General features: G+C 46.2%; 1 protein-coding gene across 2 annotated transcripts in view; it reads right to left on the bottom strand.

The window, feature by feature from the left end:
- Positions 1 to 20,749, bottom strand: part of NUS1 (NUS1 dehydrodolichyl diphosphate synthase subunit) — a 276,491-nt gene that overhangs the window by 66,871 nt on the left and 188,871 nt on the right. For both annotated transcript variants that reach the window (XR_011260485.1, XM_069606624.1), the window contains exon 4: positions 10,652 to 10,751. Coding sequence is in view for 1 of the 2 variants with exons in the window: in XM_069606624.1 (XP_069462725.1) it covers positions 10,652 to 10,751 (100 nt within the window). In the remaining variant the exon portion in view is untranslated. The remainder of the gene's footprint in view (positions 1 to 10,651; positions 10,752 to 20,749) is intronic.

The following is a 20,749-nucleotide window of genomic DNA, read 5'->3' on the forward strand; positions in this document are numbered from 1 at the left end:
GATAATCCAGATAGGTATTAAACTTTATGTAGCGCTTCATGAATGGTTCGTCCAACATGTAGGTACTGTGATTATTATACCTCAGTCAATACACTGTTAACCGACCTCTGAAGGATGTTAGCCAATAAGACAGCTCAGCCAGTTGAGAACTTGTTGTTGCAATCTATGCGTGATCTGTAGGTTGCAGGTTCAAATCCCGGCAGCTCCAACTCAGCCTTTCATCCTTTAAAGATCAATAAAGGAGTACAGACTTTGGTTTGGTGATAGATGTGTTCTATGTACAGCGCTTTGCCAAAAGCGCTAGATAAATTACCATTTGACCATTAGATTAGATATAGAATTCAGCATGGAGTCCTTGCCTCTCACCACTGTTGTATCATAACATTGGCATACCATTTGGTAGTAATATCTCCAGGAAATGCAGACTTCAACATCAAAAGACAATTCTGCTATCAAACCTCAAAACACACAATACAATTCACGTTTGCTTTACTATGCAATTGGCTAGGTTTTTGTGATTTCAACCTTGTGTGACGACACTGAGTGAGCAGTCTGCAGTCCGTGCATGTCCACTGCTCGCAGCCTGGAGTTTTCCAGTCATTCTGTGGAAACACTTCTAATAGAGCGAATACCTGTGTCACGTGAGTGCATCCTCCGTTGCGCTCTCCTAAAGGAGACCTAAACGTTTAGATTTGTGATTTTTTTCTGCCCATTAACCTTCGTTCATAGTCCATAACCCCCGATCGGCACTGTGGTTTTGAGCCGGTCCGGTGATAGCGGTCTGCGTACAAAGGTTGACCGCACACTCAGTGTCGTTGGAGTAGCTGGTCTTTACTTTTTTTTGTCGTGCACAGTATTTTGGTATTGCTACTTCTATGAGCACAGTGAGTTCAGTGAAGCTATGGCCTATAAACACTGACTTTCGGATTATTTTTTATTATCTTTATTTTACCCGTGCACAGCATTGCACATTACCTACTGTACTGGCTCGGAAAGAAACTCCTTTTTGTTCTTGACTATATTCGGAGTCGCCTGGCTTACTGGCTTTGTTGAAAATCCTGGAGAGGAGTTGAGTACTTCCATCTACTCAGAGAGGTGCTGTCCATTAACTGCAGTTCTCCAGTGAGAGACTGTTGAAAGATGAGGACTGCGGGTCTAGAGCCTTTGAGTCTTTCCGTAGCTTTGTATCCAACTACTGGGGGACTCTTTACGCAGTTCATAATGACCATTTTTGCTGACTGCCAAAATGGATTATTGCTGCTATTCACTATTGATTACGAGAGGCGACTGTGGGCCCTGTGCCTTTGAGCCTCTCCTTATTGGTTCTTGTAATCTCCTTGTTGAAGGATCTGCTACCTTTATATCCTAACTCATTCCCGGGAAATTGGTTGTCATTATATAGACGGCAAGAGGTGACTGTGGGCTTTCTGCCTTTGAACCTCGGTGACGGGAAAAACTTTGCGATAATACCTAAGAGGATACTTGTGAGGTTATACCTTTAGTATCTACGTTGGTATTCAACTGCCGACTAATGCCTGCTCTGAGAAGTGGCTTTGGTTCTATTGAAGAAGCCAGTAAAAAGGAGTCGGATTCCAAGTCTAAAACTGGTCACTATGAAGAGCAAGGAGTATGAAACTCCATTAGAGGGGGTCACAGCCTCCTCCCAGCAATCAACTACAGGGGTTGAATAAGCCAATGATTAAAAAGGGTTCAAGAGTGACTATTGAGTCTGATGCCATGGACGTAAATGTAGACTTGGGAAATGTATCACCATCCGAGAATGATAAGGGGGAAGACGCCACCAGAGAATTCGCACCCAGTCACTATGGATGATGCTATATTAGGAACTTCCCCTACCACTATGGGTTCACATGAGTTAACGGATGCAGAGTGTTTACAAGAAGGTTTACCCGCTGTAAGAAGGGTTGTATGCCTCCACACCATTGTTCACTTGCCCCTTGAATTGTCCACTTGCAGAGACCCATGAATCTTATATCTGATTTTGATTCCTCTAATGTCTTTGTATTTGGAGGACCTGGTGGTGTCTCCAGGTTTGCACCTGAATCCCTTAGCCTTTCCAAATGAGGATGTTCCTCAAAGCACCAGATCCCTGGTTCAAACCAGTCCCAGGACATACATTGGACAATGTGCCTGGGCCAGAAACAGGGGGGAGTTGGTTTGAAGGACTCATTTTATCAAGCTGCAGATGCCACAGGGGATTTGCTTAAAGAAATTATAGATCTGGGTATGCCATTGAGGATAAACAAACTCAACTATACTAAGGGAAAAAGGAGTTTGTCTGAGGGTGGATTTTCCTCAGAGGTTCCGCTGAGTTGCAATTGTAATTTTGTGCCCTTTTGCTCAGGTGCCTCACAGAACCGACTCAAGGAATTAAAACTATCATTACAAACAAGAGATCTTATCCCTGGCACAGGGGGGCTAAAGGCGTTTGGGCCAGATGATAAACTCCTCCATTGTGCGTTTCTGCTGAACGTGATCAAAGTAAGGTCTGCTATACCCCAAAGACAAAAGGAGGGACCTACGCAGTTATGGCCACTTGAGAATGAACAAGAAATCATGGCGGGTCAACAAGCAGCCTTTAATTAGTCGTCTGACATTTTTGGAGGGATTAGTTGGAGGCAAACCTCTGAATGATCATAACCCCAAAGAGGATAGTAGGTTGATGGCGGATCAAAATATTAGATTATCGATGCTAAATTTACCTTAATGGAATTTGTAACCTCAGGTGAGCGGGCATCCTCTTCCAATACTAGGGGAACGATAAGGGGGGGGCAGTGTTTTCTTGTCAAACCTCAAGAGAATCTATACAAGATGGGGTATTCCCCCCCCCTCATGTACTTGATAGTCCTACGGCTCTGTTGGTTGCTATGGGACAAATTGAGGAGGACAATCCTCAACAGGATGATGAATCATCCATTAGAGGGAGATCCTCAACTTTCTGCAATGAATAAATAAGGGAAGTATCAAAGATTCTCCCCCCCTTAGAAGGACTAAATGTAAGAAAAAGTCAAAATTTGCTAGAAAAACTTTGGAACTAGAGGTTGAGATACCAACTAGGGAGGGAATCTTGAATGTTTCCAATGAAGAAATAACGGAGGCACTCAAGACTATTACCCCCCCCCCCCCCCCCAGCAGGGGGAGAAAATGCACGAAAAAGTCTAAATTTGCAAGAAAACCCAAAAATATGCCTAGGGCAAAATAAAGGGGAGGAATTCAAATCTGAAGGCTAGTTGACCAATATCTGACCAAGAGGAACAAGCTGTCATTATAAGCCCTTGTAAACCTACCCACAGAGAGGATGTTCTCATTTCCAAGGAGCTAGTTTTCAATAATCTCTGTATGGTCAGCAGCTTCCATTCGGAAATGGCAGAGGATATGGTGAGAGGCCAAGATAATAACCTGGAGTCACTGGGTTTTAATTTGGTGGCACTTTATAGTGCTACAGAGGCAAATACTTTTCTCGCATACAAAGAACCTATGGTTATACCTGTTGTGCAAGCTGGAATTTCTAACGCTAACCTTCCACGCGATTCAACTTCAGCACTGTTGCTTATTTCCAATCTCCTAAACAATGGACAAGACTAGTCTTGGTTACATTCAGCTCTTAAAACCTTGGAGACTATAAGACAAGGAACAGGGTGTGCATGACAATTGATCTAGAGATTATCTCGTGGAATGTGTGGTGGTGCGAATCTCACTAAATACATGGCTAATCTTTCTCCAAACAGCCTTTCGTGCATCTATATGTTCCAAGAAACTATGACTCTTAACCAATCTGCTATAGAGGGCTTCCATACCTTCTCGTGCCCTGCAGTAAGGGGAAGGGTGTGGGGGGGGGACCTAGTGGAGTTTGGTCTATAGCGGTAGATCGTAACTTGGGGCTTAATTGTGACAGTCTGTAGTAAGGAATGGTTCTTTAGGTATTGCGCTGGCTACTGAATTCTTTGGAGCCTATTTCGCTTCTTAACCTGTATTGGAAACCTCCTAGAGTCCGTATTGAAGAAGGTTTGAGCGAGATTTTGTGAATGGTGTGAGAAGGGCCACGGGAAACGTGTTGTGTTGGGTGGAGATTTTAATTCATGGTGTGCCGATGGAACAAAATGGTGCTATCCCCAATGTTCTCCAACCCAATGTCAAACACAGAATCAGATGGGATCTCTTTTGGGGGGATGGGATTTGGCTATGTTGGATCACCCCCCCACCCCTCCCAACTTTTGTAATTCTAAACATACATGGCATAGGGGGCACATAGCTCTAGGATAGATTTTTCTATATTTCTTATGGACTGAAGAATGACAGTAGTTATTTGAGACCTATGCAGGCTAATCTAGCAGATCATATTCATCTTTCACCTTGACCATATCTACTCCCACTATCCACCTTAGGCCGGATTATCAGTAAACAAGCTAGAACAGTTAACTGCAATAGAAACACTATCCTGAGGTTTAAACATCTTCTTATGGACTCTGACGGATATGGTTTCCTCCAATGGGGTGGGGGCTAGTACTCAAGGTCCTGAGAATTCTTACTATAACACTATATTTGCCTCTGCTTTTAAGGTTAGCAAACTGGGAGATAATTACTAAGCTAAGCGGACCCGTGAGTGACATCAGAATTTATCATTCTAAGCTCTCCAAATGTAGGGACACTGCCACTCTCAAAAAGCAGGGCCTTACAGTGATTGAGTTAGGGGTCTTAAAAAGAAAAATCATGTTCAGGCATAAAAATCTCATGAGATCTTTGAAGATGGATCAATATCTTAATTTGCATCAGAATATGATGGAACATCTATGCAAGGGAAAGGGTGGCAAAATTTGGTCCACGGTCAATAGGACCTTTGATACCAATTGGGGGGCGAGGGGGAGGAGTAGATTGCCCTATACAAGCAAGTTGAAGGTTCTGACCTGGGACCTCCTGTGGCTGGTCAGTGCACTTGGGACCGTGATGACATTCTATGGGCAATAGGGAAACTCAAACCTTCTAGTGCTCCGGGGCCAGATGGCATTCCACCCTTTGTTCTCAAGGAAGACCCCGGTCTGCGGGCTGACCTTCTGAAGCCCATGTTTAATTACATCTTTTTACACACACACACACACACACACACACACACACACAGTTCCTGCCTCTTGGGTCCAGCCCATGGTTGTGCCCAGACAAAAAATAAAAAAAAAGGGTTGATTAACTTGACCCCAACAACGATAGGCCCATACAGGCTACGACTAAAGTATTTTCCATCTTGCTTCTCAGGGACCTCAATTCTGTGGTCAGGGGCAACTCTTTTGAGCAAATTTCAAGTTGGCTTTAGAGAGGACCTAGGTACTACCTTGAATGCAACAATACTGGCTCATCTGAGACACTAGAATACCCCAATCGAGTGATGTCTTTCTGGCCTCCTTGGACCTCTCTAATACATTTGATTACGTTATTAGATCTAGGCTTTGGTCCAAGATGTTGGCTATGAATATTCCGCATAAGATTGTTCCGCTTCTCGCACTCCTACATACCCATACTACAATATGGGTTCGTTTGACTAAGGAGGGGTCACTTTCACAGGAGATTGTTACCTATGTTGGGGTTAAACAGGGCTGCACATTGGCTCCTATACTCTTCAACCTGTAGGCCTGTGATGTGGAGGGACTGTGGCAGGGTCCTTTCATCACACCCGCCAGGTTGGGGAGCACTAGGATAGAATGAATTATGATTTTATGTTATTAGATCATACTCTGAGGCCTCAGGACTAAAATGCAGTTGTTTTTACATTATGCCGCGGCTAACTATTTTATGCCCAATGCATCTAAATCCCAGGTTCTTGTTTTTTTCTAGAAAAAAGGTGCAGATATTGGAGTGGGCTATGGGTCAGGAACAAGTTGACCAGGTTAAGACAGTCACTTATCTCGGATCTAATCTTACTGTTACTCACCGGTGAGGAGAGTGCGTGAAACCGGCGAATAGAACCGTAAAGCCGGGAAGTTGCTTGAAGAGCTATGGGTGGGGCCCCCACCCAAGCCTCTTCTCTGTGAGGGAATAAGACCTTCTAAATGATATGACCCCTTGCTGTATAATAACCAGGAAAATGGACCCATCACCCAAAAGAGCAGGGAGAACGCACTGCCACAGACCAGGCTGCAAAGGAAAGAACAAGTAGTAAGTGTTTTGAAGGTAGCCCTTATCCCCTGAGAGTCTTACTAACCAATGGAATACCTGAGCATTTCCCCCCGTTGTATGGAAAGTAAGGCACCACACAGGAAACCACCTAGGAAAATAAGACTTAGAATCTAACTGGATTAAGCTATGACATGAATCAGGAGGTGGACAGGATCTTACCAGTGGATGAGGATTGAAGGGTTGGAGAGAATCAGAACACAAGGGCAAGGATAAAATAAGAAAAAGGGGTAGGTTAGCAGGATACTAATACCCGAGCGGCATGAGGGTCGCAATGGTTTCGGGATGGTGCACAGCTGCAGAGCGTCCTTACGTGTACAAGCAAAACGAAGTTCAATCTAAAGTTCAGTTCACGAAAGCAGAATAGTCTTACCACTGGTGGCAGTAAGATGGCAGTTGTAGGAAAGAAAGCAGCAACCATACGGAATGGTAGTTCAGGGAGGAAAGGTAGTTCATGAATGCAGGCAAGATCTGGCACACTAGCGGGCAGCAACCATGGCAAAAACGTCTAGAAAAGCAGTCCGGGAACAAACAAGGGTCTGATACACGTGCAGGCAAGGACAAAGACAGAACATTCTCTTAGGGAGTCCGTGGAAGCAAGCAGGGGTTCGGTACACGTACGTACAGGAACAAAGGCAAAACGTTAATGCGGGGTCCAGGAAGATCAGCAAAGTTCCGATAGACGGGCAGACAGGTACAAGCCAGGGATATACAAAAGCGAAGTCCAGTAAACGAATCCGGGTCGATAACGTAATGAAATAAAGGCGTTGGCATTTGAAGGAGGAACTTCTAGGAGCCGGGGGTAACTTTAAACAGAAGCAGCATCCTGGCTGCAACCGCGGAATACATCAGTAAAGGAGGCGGGGCAAGCCAAGGCGAGGCTCCACAGCCAAACTACAGCACGGAGCTAGGGTTTCTGGGAAGTGTAGTTTCGTGTTGCTAACTTCCATGGTAGCTGCCACCGCGTATAGACTGGAGCAGCATTATGCCGTATCCCTTTGGGGAGTGCTACAACCCTCCTGACATTCCTTATAGCTGTACTTAGGAAACCGACTGCTCTAGGGAGCCGAGCTGCTAAGGATGCAGGAGGCAGGAGCCCCGGCACAGGACGAGGTGAATGCCCAACCGTAACACTTACTAACAGGGCTAGCCCTGAATTTTGGAAATCTGGCCTTACTAATAAAGCCTTTCAACTTAAAGCTCAACTAAAATTTTTGAAGCAGAAAGTATGTACATTTTCCTTACTAGCTATAAGGCGTTACACACTTGCTAAATTTGATCGCTTTCTTCTATATGGTTTTGACCTTTCTACTCATGATATGGGTCCCACCATAATATCATACAAGGGAAACTCTGGAAGGAATTGCTGGGCTTGTCCTTGGCCATGCCCAATGCGGTCATACGTCACAAGCTTTGTCTAATATCCCATAAAAAAAAGGTATGTTTGGAAACAAAGCGTTAGAAAAATAAGTGACCCTCCGAAAAAATTAATTTATTAAAACTTTGTGCGGTTATGTGTGCCGACTCCGTCCCCTCAATGCAGGAATTTTGCTCTAGAATGAACTTGGTCCTGGTTACCCTAGGGGCAATGGTGGAAGATCTTATTTAACGACCGGGGATACTGAAGAGGACTCATTCGGGCTGACTGCAAGGAGACCATTGATCGTATAGACACTTATACGACCTACAGGGAATATTCTAAATTTGGGCATGCTAGGGAATGTATACCACTAACTTCAAAGGTTTCCATGCCCGAACGGTCAAATGAGCTCCATGTGATTTAGGCTTAACCAGATGCCGACTCTCGAGAGGCTCAAGTATAGGAAGGACTCCCCTACAATGCTAGCACATAACCATCACGAGAACCAATGTAGACTTGGTGGTGTCAAAGATTCTTCTGAGACCTTGAGGCACACTTACTGTGTGTCCTTATTTTGATGCTATGCGTTTGGAGAGCTTCAAGACAAATTTGATAAAAATCTGGAGGCCTCAGCAAAACTTTTCTGGTGTAGATGCATGTGTGACACTAACATCTCTCTGATCTTGGCCTTAAATGTGTTTGATGTTGCTAACAATAGAATTTGACAAAAAGAATAATGGCACTTAATGGGCTTCTGTAGATGTTTGACTTGGTCATATGGATTGTGGCCATCTGTGAAGTTGGTTAAAAAAAAAAGATTAAGTTTATTTTTTCTGTATCTGATGTTATAGCTGAAGATATTGGGATGTTTGTTGAACTCCTATTTTCTATATTTTAAAGAGTTTTCTAGAGATAAGATACTTTTCTGTCTTCATTCCTGTGGTCCTTTTATATTTACTGTACTTTTCTATTTTGTACATTTTTGTATGTTGTATAAGGTTTTTGTTGTAAACTATGAACAATAAAATAAAAAAAAGATCTCTATATACAGGAGGGATCAAATGGCCAGACCTTAGAGAAATAATGAAAGGTATACTCTATCACAATGCAGAAAGCTGCCGCATAGTAATGATTTCCATAGAGTTTTTGCACACATCGGCTGGATGTCACATACATTTTACTCTTGCAAAGGAGAAAAGTCATTTTTACTCTTAAAATCGCATTTAATCTCAAAGTTTAAAAATAGGGAGTAAAAGATAAGATTTTGAGGTGGAGCACTAGCTGCAGCAACTAGCGCTTCCCCCAAATAATAAAACAGCCAAGAGCAGAAGGAACGCGCTGGCAAAACATTCTGGTCCACTCTTTCTTTGCTTGATCTTAAAGACGAGCTTTATTACCAGAGTTTAAACAAGTAACAGTTGATTATTTCTCGCACTTGTGAGATAAATAAGGGACCTAAAATCAGGTGATGAAATCCTTACCCATTTGTTTTCCTCATCAGATTTAACTAAAGTTGCACTGTGCAGCCGCTATTCCAGCCCTTCCCGCCTCTACACATTACACTCTAGGTAAGACTCCTGATCCGGTCCTGCCCATACAGTCCCAGCAAACTGATCTTTCTGACACATTGCATTTTCATGGAGGAGTGCTTGGAAGCAGAGGGTTTCAATGCTAATTCACATCAGTTCCTTTGCAGTATTGGCGAGTCAGACAACTGGACTCTGCAATGCACGTTCCATACGCAACAAAACTTCTTTTCATCTCGTCCTCCGACGTATGCTACAGTTTCTGGATCCCTCTTGGGGCCTCTTCATCCATTTGTGTGGATATAGATTTTCTGACTTCCATCCTCCGACTTTGCCTTCTTGCTCTTTGGTGACTTCAGCCTCCACCTCCTCACGATTAATTGGACTGCCCTTTAATTCCCATCACAGACACCATTCAATTGATCTATCCACCCCTCCCACATCTGTGGCTTTTTTTTTATCTCATCTTCTCCAAGCAACCTACTTATTCCCAGATGTCTGAATCATGTTTTGTCAAGTGGCCATATATCTTGCACTGTAGAAACGTTCAAAAACAAGAGACTTGCTGTGGGGAATGGAACCCAGGAGAGCTTTGGGGGGACGAGGGGGTTACCATATGGCTGAGGCTTCCATCTTGGACAGTTGGTTAGAGGATGAAGGAGAAGCCGGACCTTTTCTACTCCTGTGGGCCTGGTGACTCCCTCTGATTGCCCCCCCCTCCCATCAACTTGACATAGCTGGGAAAAACCAATAAAGCCTGCCCGTGAGCATCTCAAATGTGCTTCTTTAGATTTATCCATTTAATACATTTCCTCATGATTCTTAAAATCTTGCCCCACGCCTTTCTTCAAAATGCCATCTTCCTCCTAAACTCTTCAAATGCACTTTCTAGTCCCAACAATCTATATCTTGATTCCAATTCAGTAATACCCAACTTCAATATGATTTTCTTTAGGCTCACCCCACCGAAATTGCTGTTTTGCAGGATTTGTTTAGGTTTATCCATAATTCTAAGTAATCCTCACTTTTTCTCTTCATCTCGTCCGCAGTTTTTGACAGAGGCTCACCATTTGCTGCTCTGGCTTCTGCGTATATATTAGAAGTTTTCTGGCACTACAGTCTTTCTTTTCTGCCCATCTTTCTATTGCTGCTATTAGGTTTCACAGGCTGGCTATTCCTCTTGTGCTAAGTTTCAGTTTCCAATAAGGACTTGGTCCTTTATTACCCTCTTTATATTATTTCTTTATATTCTGTTTATTCTAGTTTTGGGTCTCAACTGTCCCTTTTACTCTGAGGATTTCCAAATATTTATTTTCAACTTCATACTTCCATCTCCAATCATGTTCTGGGTGCTCACCCATTCTGTGCACCTGAATTCATCCAAGGCCAAGATTCTCTTTCGCTCATCACAGGAGTCTTTCCTGCCAACTTTTGCCCATGCTTCTTCTGCCCTAAATCTCTGCACCCTTTCTCAATGTTCACTTTCTTAAAAATTCAAACAAATACAAAATGACACAAGTTCCAATTCTACTATAACTAGAACACAAAAAGGCACATCGTAAGAATGACAAATTGCACTCACATGATCTCAGTCAACCTGATGTGCCAAGGCAAGAACCCCAACGTGCTGTCTATAGATCCAAACTTCAATATTAGATCTGGGTCAGGAAAACCTTGGTTACCTACAAGGAAAGAAAAAAGAAATGACAAGAAAATCCACAAGGAAATAAAAACATACAGAAATATTTTTCATTTAATTCTGAAAGAATGTGCCACTTGAACCAGACGCACATTAGTTATGCTTGTCGCAAAGCACAAAGTAATGACTTGTGACTGGATTCCTCACACTCTTCCCGCAATACTCATCCATCAATAACTTACTGCAAAAATACAAACTCATTGCGCCCTCACTAAATTCTGCATTTACAATTGTTATATCTGGAAATAGTAGAGGGGGATAATTCCATATATCGTGTGTTCTATACATCAGCAGATTTGGCACCTTAAGCCCGCAACTTGCCTGTTCAGAGGCAGGTATCCCAGCGATTTATTTTGATTTGGTCATTTACATGCATACATGAGAAATCCCTTTTCACAAGGCACCAAACTAATCTTTAGTAGCACGCAGAATACCAGAGACCAGTCTGAGCGCAGGACTGGGAGTCACACCTGTGTTGGACTGCGCCATCTTACTTCCAAGTCAAACGCATTGCCTCTGAGCTAGCCTCCTGGCCAAGAAATCAAGAAAGTTGCCTTTACTTTAATGCTTTAGAGAAAATTTCTGTAAGAGTTAAAAGTTTAGGACCATGTATACAACAGCATTCAAGTACCAACTTGGCGCTGGAATGGCAGCGCCATATTATGTTAACTTTATTTACCACATGATCCTTTTTGAAAATGGGTACATCTGGCTGGCAAGGATATGTGTGCAGGACGCTTGGATAAGGAATCTCAGTTCAGAAAAGGGTACACACTCTTTGCTTCCACTCCCCATCTTAATAGACCTCGGCGTTATCGGGAGCAGGCTACTGGAAGAAAACAACAAGTTACTCTTACCTGGTAACGTTCCTTCGATGGGATGGTCCGACGACGTATTCCATATCTATGACCGTAATCACCAGAGCTGTGCTGCTTCGGAAAATCTTTCGGCGTCTGCGCCCTGCATCGATGACATCGATACGCCGTCCTCGAGGGCCTCCGTCGAGCCGACATCACCGGATGTTATAAGTAGTACGCACAACGCCCGTAGCCTCAGTTGTAGTTTTTTCCCCAGAACGTGTGGCACCAATCTACTGCCAATATGACCACAGAAAGCCTTGTGGAAACGTAAGCTGCAATCGCATAGGGAATTCTGTAGCGGGGTAGGCAGGGAGGGAGCGATATGGAATACGTCGTCAGACCATCCCATCGAAAGAACGTTACCAGGTAAGAGTAACTTGTTCTTCGAGGGGATTGGGTCCTCCGATGTATTCCATATCTATGACAGACTCCCAAAGCAGTACCAACGTAAGGAGGTGGGAAAAAGAATTTAGAAGATAGAAATTTAGAATGCCCAATCAAATTGCAGAGTAAAGGACCGCCTTGCCAAAGGCCAGATCCTGCCCATGGATAGAATCAAGGGAGTAGTGTCGTACAAAAGTATGGACCGAAGCCCAAGAGGCTGCATCACAGATGTTACGAATAGGAACACCCCTCTGCAGGGCAATAGAGGCAGCCATACCCCTAGTCTAATGGGCCCGTAAGCCTACAGGAGGATCATTACCCACCAGGCGTTAACATTCAGAAATTGCCAAGATAATCCATCTAGACAAAGTCTGCTTAGTCACAGCTTGTCCCAAACGCCTTCCAGCGTAACCAATAAAGAGCTGATCGTCCACTCTGACCCGGGACATGCGTGAAATGTAGAAACTTAAAGCTCTCCTAGGATCTAATCTATGGAGCCTCTCCTTGTCCTTACCAGGACGCGGAGGAGGATAAAATGCCGGAAGAACAACCTTCTGGCTTAAATGAAATTCCGACACCACCTTCAGAAGAAAGGAGGACGAACTCGAAGGACAACCCTGTCCTTATGAAACACAGTGAAGGGTGGCTTAACTGAAAGTGCCTGTAACTCACTCACTCTGCGAGCGGAAGTGACCGCAACTAAAAATACAGTTTTAAGGGTAAACAGTCTCAAAGGACAAGAATGCAAAGGCTCAAACGGAGCACCCATTAAAAACTTGAGAACAAGGTTCAAATCCCAACCGGGCACCTGGAAAGGTGACGGAGGGAACACATTAGTGATCCCTTTCAGAAACTGAGAAATTAAAGGAATTTTAAAATAAGAACACTCCTCAGACGAACGCTTAAATATGGACAGCGCCGCCAGGTAACCTTTAATGGTACCCACTTGCAAGCCCCTGTGGGCCAAATAAAGCAAAAAAGACAGAACTACAGGAATGTCACAAAAAAGCATCCACATTCTGAACCATGCACCAGTCGCAGAACTTTCTCCCAACGGCAACGGTACAGGGACTTAGTTGCCGGCCGTCTGGCCAAAAGCAACACCTCCATCACGTCTTCAGCGAGGTCCCAATCCTTATACCTCAACCTTTCAGAAGCCAAGCGTGAAGGTTGAGGGATCTGTCCTCTGGATGGAGACCCCCGACTCCCCCTCCCGTGAGAGCAGATTGTCACGGTAGGGAAGACGACGTGGAGGACAGATGGACAAGTCGAGAAGGTCCGGGTACCACATCCTCCGGGCCCATGTCGGAGCAATGAGGATCATCCGGGTCCCGAACCTCTGTAACCTGCACAACACTTGCGGGATGACGGAACTGGAGGAAACATGTACAGCAGTGGGAATGACCACTCCACCACGAACGAGTCTCCTAAGGCTCCTCTTGGAGGAAATTCCCACGAGCAGAACCTTTCGCACTTCCGGTTGACACTGGAGGCGAAGAGATCCACATGAGGGGTCCCCCAAAGGGCGAAGATCTCCAGGAGAATCTCCTGCGCCAACTCCCACTCGTGAGAGATCGCACTCTGCCTGCTCAGAGCGTCCGCCGTCTCGTTTTCGTCTCCGGCCAGATGAACTGCCGAGATCTAAATTCCCTGCTGGACAGCCCAGAACCAGAGCTGCATCGCCTCCCTGCACAGAGGAAGTGACCCTGCCCCCCGCCCCCCGCTTTTTGTTGACGTAGTGCATGGCCACTGTGTTGTCCGTCAGAATCAGGACATTCTTTCCTCGCACAGTCGGCAGAAAAGCCTTCATGGCAAGCCTGACGGCCCTCAGCGCCAACAGATTGATATGGCGTCTGGACTCCGGAGACCAACGACTGCTGACTGTCAGCTTGTTGGCATGAGCTCCCCATCCCGTGAGGTACGCGTCCGTCACAATCGTCACCTCCGGCCAGGCCAGCCAAAACTGAGCCTCCCCCCCCCTCATCAGATTGCCTTCGACGGCCCACCACAGAAGGTCCTGGGCGACACCTGAACGAGGTCCGACATCCTGCCGGAGGACTGACCACTGGAGCTTGAGAGCCCATTGCAAAGATCTCATCTGCAACCTGGCCTCTGGCATCAGAAGAATGCAGGATGCCATGAGGCCGAGCAACCTCAAGAACTCGAACGCTGGGAGAGAATGGGCATGTTGAAACTTGTGCACCATCTGCTGAATGTAGTGAGCCCTCACCTGGGGAGGAACACACTGCCCCAGGGACGTGTCGAGCACTGCTCCGATGTACTGGAGCCACTGAGTTGGCGTCAAGTGAGACTTCTTTAAGTTGAGGGAGAAGCCCAGCTTGTGAAGCGAGTGGCAGGTGACGGACAGATGAGCCAGGACTTGCTCGGGAGAGCGTGCCGTGATCAACCAATCGTCCAGGTAGGGGTAGAAGTGAATCCCTCCCCCCCCTTTCCTGAGAGGCACTGCCACAACCACCATGAGCTTGGTGAAAACCCTTGGGTCAGAGGTCAATCCGAACGGCAGGACCCGAAACTGAAAGTGCGCCAATCGAAAACCTCAGGTACTTCTTGTGCTTTGGATGGATCGGCACATGAAAATAAGCGTCCTTGAGGTCAAGAGACACCAACCGGTCCTGAAGTTGAAGGGCCTGGAGGACTTGAGAAAGAGTAACCATCTTGAACTTGTCCTTCCCGAGGAGCTTGTTCAAACCGCACAAGTCCATGATGGGTCTCAATCCCCAGTCTTTCTTCGAAATCAAAAAATAAAGGGAATACCATCCCTTGTTCCTCCCCGCTACAGGCACCAGTTCTATGGCGTCTTTCTCCAGCAGGGATTGGATTTCCTGCGCAAGGAGCGGATCCGGACTCTTCAAAGAGAGCTGAAGCGGCTGCTGCAGTGCCTGAGGGCAAAGAGGCAACTAAACGCGCGGCCTTGGCACCTCGAGTAACTTGCTTTCCACCTCTGGCACTCCTACGGTGGCCCCTTTGACTTGCAGCTAAAGGACGAGTCATATCAAAAGGAACCTCCCCTCCATTGCTGTCACCTAGGACGAAAAGGCGGAGGTTGGCGGACTGCAGCGTCCAACGACTTCGCTGCAGCTTCGGAGGTCTGCAACCTCTCAAGACTAGTCAGCCTTGCTGCCAAAAAGAGGTTCACCATCAAAGGGCATGTTGAGGAGGCGTGCCTGCACATCAGGAGCAAAACCCGACTTCCGCAACCACGCAAACCTGCGTATTACGGTGTTCGCCGCCATGGACCGGCTGACGCAATCAACCATGTCCAGACGCGACTGAACGGATTCACACAATGCATCCTTGCCATCCTGCACGATAGCAAGGAAACCATCCCGTTCCTCCCCTTCGGGGATAAGATCAGCCGCTAAGGAAATACAGTTCCACAGACTGTGCGTGAAAAGAGACAAGGCACAAACGGAGTTGGCAGCCTGAAGTGCCATACCCCCCCAAGAAAACACCTTCGCCCAGCCGTCAAAACGTTTGTCGTCCCCATCAGGAGGGATGGTAGGATGCGACGCCTGCTTTGCGGGGGCCGTAGCCGCCTGCACCACCAAACTCTCCGGAGTAGGGTGCGTTGTCAAGTAGCAGGGGTTGCCACTGGCTGGGCGATATTTCTTCGGCAAGGACTTGCTCACTGCCGGGAGACTCTCCAGAGAAGTCCAAGCCGCAGCCACCCTTCTCTGCAAGGCCATATGGAATGGCCGCACTGGGTCAGTTGGAGGACCTTGGTCTAAGATATCAGTCAGGTCATCCTGCTGAAAATCCCTGGGGGGGGGTGGGGGGAGGCAGACCAACCCAGGTATTCAGTGACCCTCGACATGAGGCGCCGATATGAAGATTCAGCATGCGTGCTAGGCTCCGGCCTACCAAACTCGACCTCCGGAGAGGTGTCTAGACCAGTGTCGTCGTGCAGTGACTGACGCAGGTCCTCAAGTTGGCTGTGACCAGAAACAATGTCATCAGGAACCAATGCAGGAACCTCACCTTCCTCAGACCCCTCATCCACCTCAGAAATATAATCCAGAGGCTGGAAAGAGGGTACAGAAAAAGGCACAAAGACATGTTTAGCCTTAGCCATCGCCTTTCTGGGGGGTGCCACCGTGCCACAGGGTACCTCCAACAAGGCTGCCTCGAAAGGAGTCGATGGAATGGGCGTCGATGTCTAGCGCGGTGCCGACAGCGTCGACACAGGCCTCGAGGGTGGAGCCCCGAGCGTGTCTCGACAGCCTGGGCGTCGACGACTTCCTCGGAGGCGGGGCCTCGAGAGAGTCAGTCAACGACCGCAGCGCCGCCGGCGATGAGGTCTTCTTTGGAGACTTCAGTGTCTTGCAGCCTCGATGGCGTCGAGGACCCGGACCAGGAACGGGCATGCCTAGAGCGACCAACCTTGTCCGACCGGGACCTCGGACGGTGCGGCTGGACCGGAGCCCTGCGATTGAAAAATCGCCAACATCTCCTTTCGGAACGAATCCCATTCCTCAGGGGTGGAATGCCTGTTGGGACAAGCTACCCGCCAACGGGCAGAGTCCTCGGACGAGGACGGGGAAGGCGACCTGTGACGGCGCTTCCTGGAGTGCCTCGAAGAGGCAGAGGAATGGCAGAACCGACGCCCAGACCGAGAACCCCCAGACTCACGACGACGATGCGGAGAGTCGCCCCTCGAATCGTCTGTCGAAAGACCAGTGGAACGCGACTTCCCGGGCTTGGCCACCTTACCGACCAACAGCTTCTTCTTACGCTCCCGCAAGGCCTTCAAAGTGAGCGATTGGCAGTCGACATAGTCGTCCACATCATGGTCCTCCCCGAGGCACCAGAGGCAAGCGTTGTGCGTATCTGTCAGGGACATCTTGGACCCGCACACCCGACACTTCTTAAACCCGGACCGCAGAGTGGAAGAAGCCGAAGACATTCGATAGCAATGAAGAAACAGGTTCGAAGAACCAAAAAAACAGTATTCAGTAGAATCGAGGCGCGCCGAGATCTCCGAAGCGAACATGTATGCGGAAAAAACGGAACCGAGGCTACGGGCGTCGTGCGTCCTACTTGTAACATCCGGTGACGTCGGCTCGACGGAGGCCCTTGAGGACAGCGTATCGATGTCATAGACGCCGAAAGATTTACCAAAAGCAGCACAGCTGTGGTAATTACTGTCATAGATATGGAATACGTCAGAGGACACAATCCCTTCGAAAAAAGATACAGATGGACTGCAGAATAGCCTTCAAGGATGCCCGGCTGCATATTTTAGTGAAGGTAGGTAGCTTCTCCATTGTAGGAATCGGGAGTATCTGGGAACACAATGGGCAACATCTGTGCTGCCACTTTGAAAAGAATTGGTGCCAAGAAAATATTCACTACTGAAGGGCATTTTGCAGTGCTTTGCTGCCTGCTCCCATCCTCTGGGGCAGTGCTTCGCAACACTGCTGCAGTGGTAACTTTGGCCACTGCAGCCAAGGGCTCTCCCTTTCCCATAAAGCTATATAGAGTGTTGAAAATCTTCGTTTGCGACTCCGACTGCCTTAGGGTAGATTAACAAACTCCACATGCATGGGTTTCAGGCTCCATATCCAAGCACCAAAGCAATTCACCAGTGCAGATTCAACATCTGCCTAGATAGGAGCATCAGACCCTCATGAATTAGGATTAAACTAATGTTGAGAAGCTGGGTTATTAGATCGTCACTTAGTACCAACCTGAATTGCGAGCATCCAGCATATCCCATTCAAAGCCAATACAATTCTGTTTAAAGAGAACCTCCCAGCAACAAAAAGCCAGTTATCCGTGAGGGAGGGGTTCAGAACTAATTAATTATATACAAGTCCAATTGCTGGAGTGCCTTATGCCTCGGTACAGATTTGCTGTAACAAGGAGATGCAGGCTTGCTGGGTTATGACATGGCACACATGCAGACAAGGCTTACAAGGGAGATGAGCAGATGTGAACAAAACATAGCGGAGCCAGAGGATTGTTTGGTTGTCAATGGCACACAGCGTTGCAGTCTTTTGTGGGCTAGCCAGCTCGCTTATGATTTCGCTCAATCATCCCGCGAGAGACCGTTTAACCCCTCATGTGTGAGAGCTACGAGTATCGCGAGGGGGTTGGGCATAGTTTGAGCAGCAATGTGTGCATTTTAGTGGAATATATGACATCCGAGATCTTTTATAGAAGAGACAAAATGTAAAGGGGCTCAATCCATTGTTTGAAAAGAAACTGCTCCCAATATAGATACATCAATGCTGAACTTTAAGAACCAGTTTAATTTGCATTCTGCCCAGAGACCTGGGACAGATCAGACTAGTTGGAACAGACTGAATAACCTATTCTATGGTTGGAAGTCACATTACACATGTGGAGTGACACTTTCATTTTGAACTGAACTGGACATTTAACATGGGCTGAGATTGGGGGCGAAAAGAGTATTTCTTTGCTCTTGGCAGTGGTCTCCAAGCGGATGGAAGCGTTGTATTTATGGCAAAGCTAGATTGTTAGGAAACAGTAGAGGCAGCACATTAGCAATACCATAATGCATATTGGAAAAAAGATGTGTTGTAATCGTAACTGAGCTATAGCCACATCTTTGACTTTTTTTTTTAATTCATGTTTCTATCAAACAACTGAGCTTTTGCATGCGAAGGAAATATTGGATTCAAGTTAACATACCAGTTTAAGCACAACTGAAATCAATTTGGAACTCAATTTCGTACTATCAAAATGCCTAGTGCAACTATAAAGAATTGGGACAGTAGTCAAAGATGTATTGTGTGTATGGGCATGTATGTAGTAGGTTTTAACAAAAATCAGAAATCTAATGTGATGCTCATATTTTCTAATGTTAGATACTTGAAAATTTGAGATGGTGCCAAAAAAAAGTGTTGATAATGATGTGTTGCTAATACGACAGGTCAGAATATGATGTACTTCCATCTTTAATATTGCATGTTCTAGGAGATTACAATAGGTTATTCTATTTAAGGTACCAAATAATTATCCCCCAACTCTCACCTCATGCCCGCAACCTTGGTCTCCACATCGACCCCCACCTCTTTCTTTCTCACCACATTTCTCTCACTGCTAGATCTTGCCACTTCCACCTCTACAACATCCGAAAAATTTGTCCTCTAACTTTTCACGCTAAACTCCTAATCTCCTCCCTCATCTTCTCAAGACTTCTACTGTTCCACTCTCTTCTTTGGACTCCCCCTCAAATCCATCTACCACTCAGCTATCCGCTCCCTCTGCCTTCTCTCACCTCATGACTCCATCTCCTCTTCCCTTGACTCACTAGGTTGGCTCCCTTTTCACTCCTAGCTTAAATTTAACTTCCTCCATCTAGTTTTCAAAGCTTTCCCCCCTCCTCTTCCCCCCCTCTTTTTCTTCCCCCCTCTCTTCCCCCCCTCCTACTCTTCCCCCCCCTCTTTCGCTCCTTCCAACTTCTCGCTCTTTTCCATTGGAACCGCCTTCCCCTCCCCACCCGCTCCATTACCTCCAACCCCTCAATTCACACGTCTCCAAAATCCTACCTCTTCCATTCACCACCCTAGCATCTTTCGGCTTCCTCCCTCTCCACTGAATCCTCCTCCTTTACCTACTAACCCCCCCCTCTCTCTTTGGTCCCCCTCCATATGCACTTAACCTCACCAATAATGTAAATTGTTTCTTCTACTGTTTTCAGGTTTCATTCAATGTCATGTATCGCTTGTTGGAAATGCTTGTTCCTCATGTAAAGCGCTTTGGATTAAAGTGCTATACAAATCTAAATAAATACAAATGTCAGGTAAAAAGGGTCTTAATGCGTACAGAACCAATTTGTTACAAACTTAAGGTGGCAGGAGCACATAGAAGGTGGGACTCAGTTGGATCACAGGGGATTTCTTTATGAACATGGTCTCTCGGCATGGCGCCAAATGCCACAAAGAACCATCTTGTTTTCCTAAAAAAAACACGTTCAGTCCATAGAGAACATGACAGCCCTGCATACATCTAGAGCGTGTAAACATCTTTCTGCCTTGGAAAATGGTTCTTTGGAGAATGTTTAACATGAAACGGATGAATTTTGGTTAAAACTTTGGGTGCATCCTAAACTCCACCTTGTCTTTGTTTATTACCACAAAGTGTTCAACTCAGAGGGCTTGCAGCTCACCAAGCCTTCAAATAAATTGAAGTTACTGCATTAAATAACGTTACTCTGCAACTTTGATCCTTAAGGGAACATTTCTGTGTGGGTTCAAAATGCAGTGGCAGGACAATGCAATGAATAGCATTCAGGTCCCAACTTAGCACTGGGACGGCAGGAAGTGGTGTATTATTTTAACACTTTCCAACACATGGTCTTTTTTGTAAAGTGGTACATCTGGCCATCAAGGATAGTTGAAGCTTAAGTGAACTGTATACTACTCCACTGTGCAGTGGTATTCAAACTGTGGGGGCGCAACCCTGAGGGGGGGGGGGCACTGCCTTATGTCCAAGTGGTCTCTCACACACAGTCTGAAAATAAGAAAAGAAAAATGTTATTTTTGGAGTCTGGAATCTAGAGCCCAAAGTGCCCAATTGTTTATTCTAGACAACAAAAAATCTGGGCTTCTATCTCTAGCGTTACAATAGCCAAACAGTGCACCATCACAAAGGGTAGATTTTAGATTTTTCAGGAGTGAAACTAGGCTAAATGGCTACTTGAAATGCACTGCCCTGCAGGCCTTTTAGGTATGGAATGGAAGCAGCCTGC

This window comes from Ambystoma mexicanum, chromosome 4p (genome assembly GCF_040938575.1).
Source record: "Ambystoma mexicanum isolate Mex_15411 chromosome 4p, UKY_AmexF1_1, whole genome shotgun sequence".
Lineage (NCBI taxonomy): Eukaryota > Metazoa > Chordata > Amphibia > Caudata > Ambystomatidae > Ambystoma > Ambystoma mexicanum.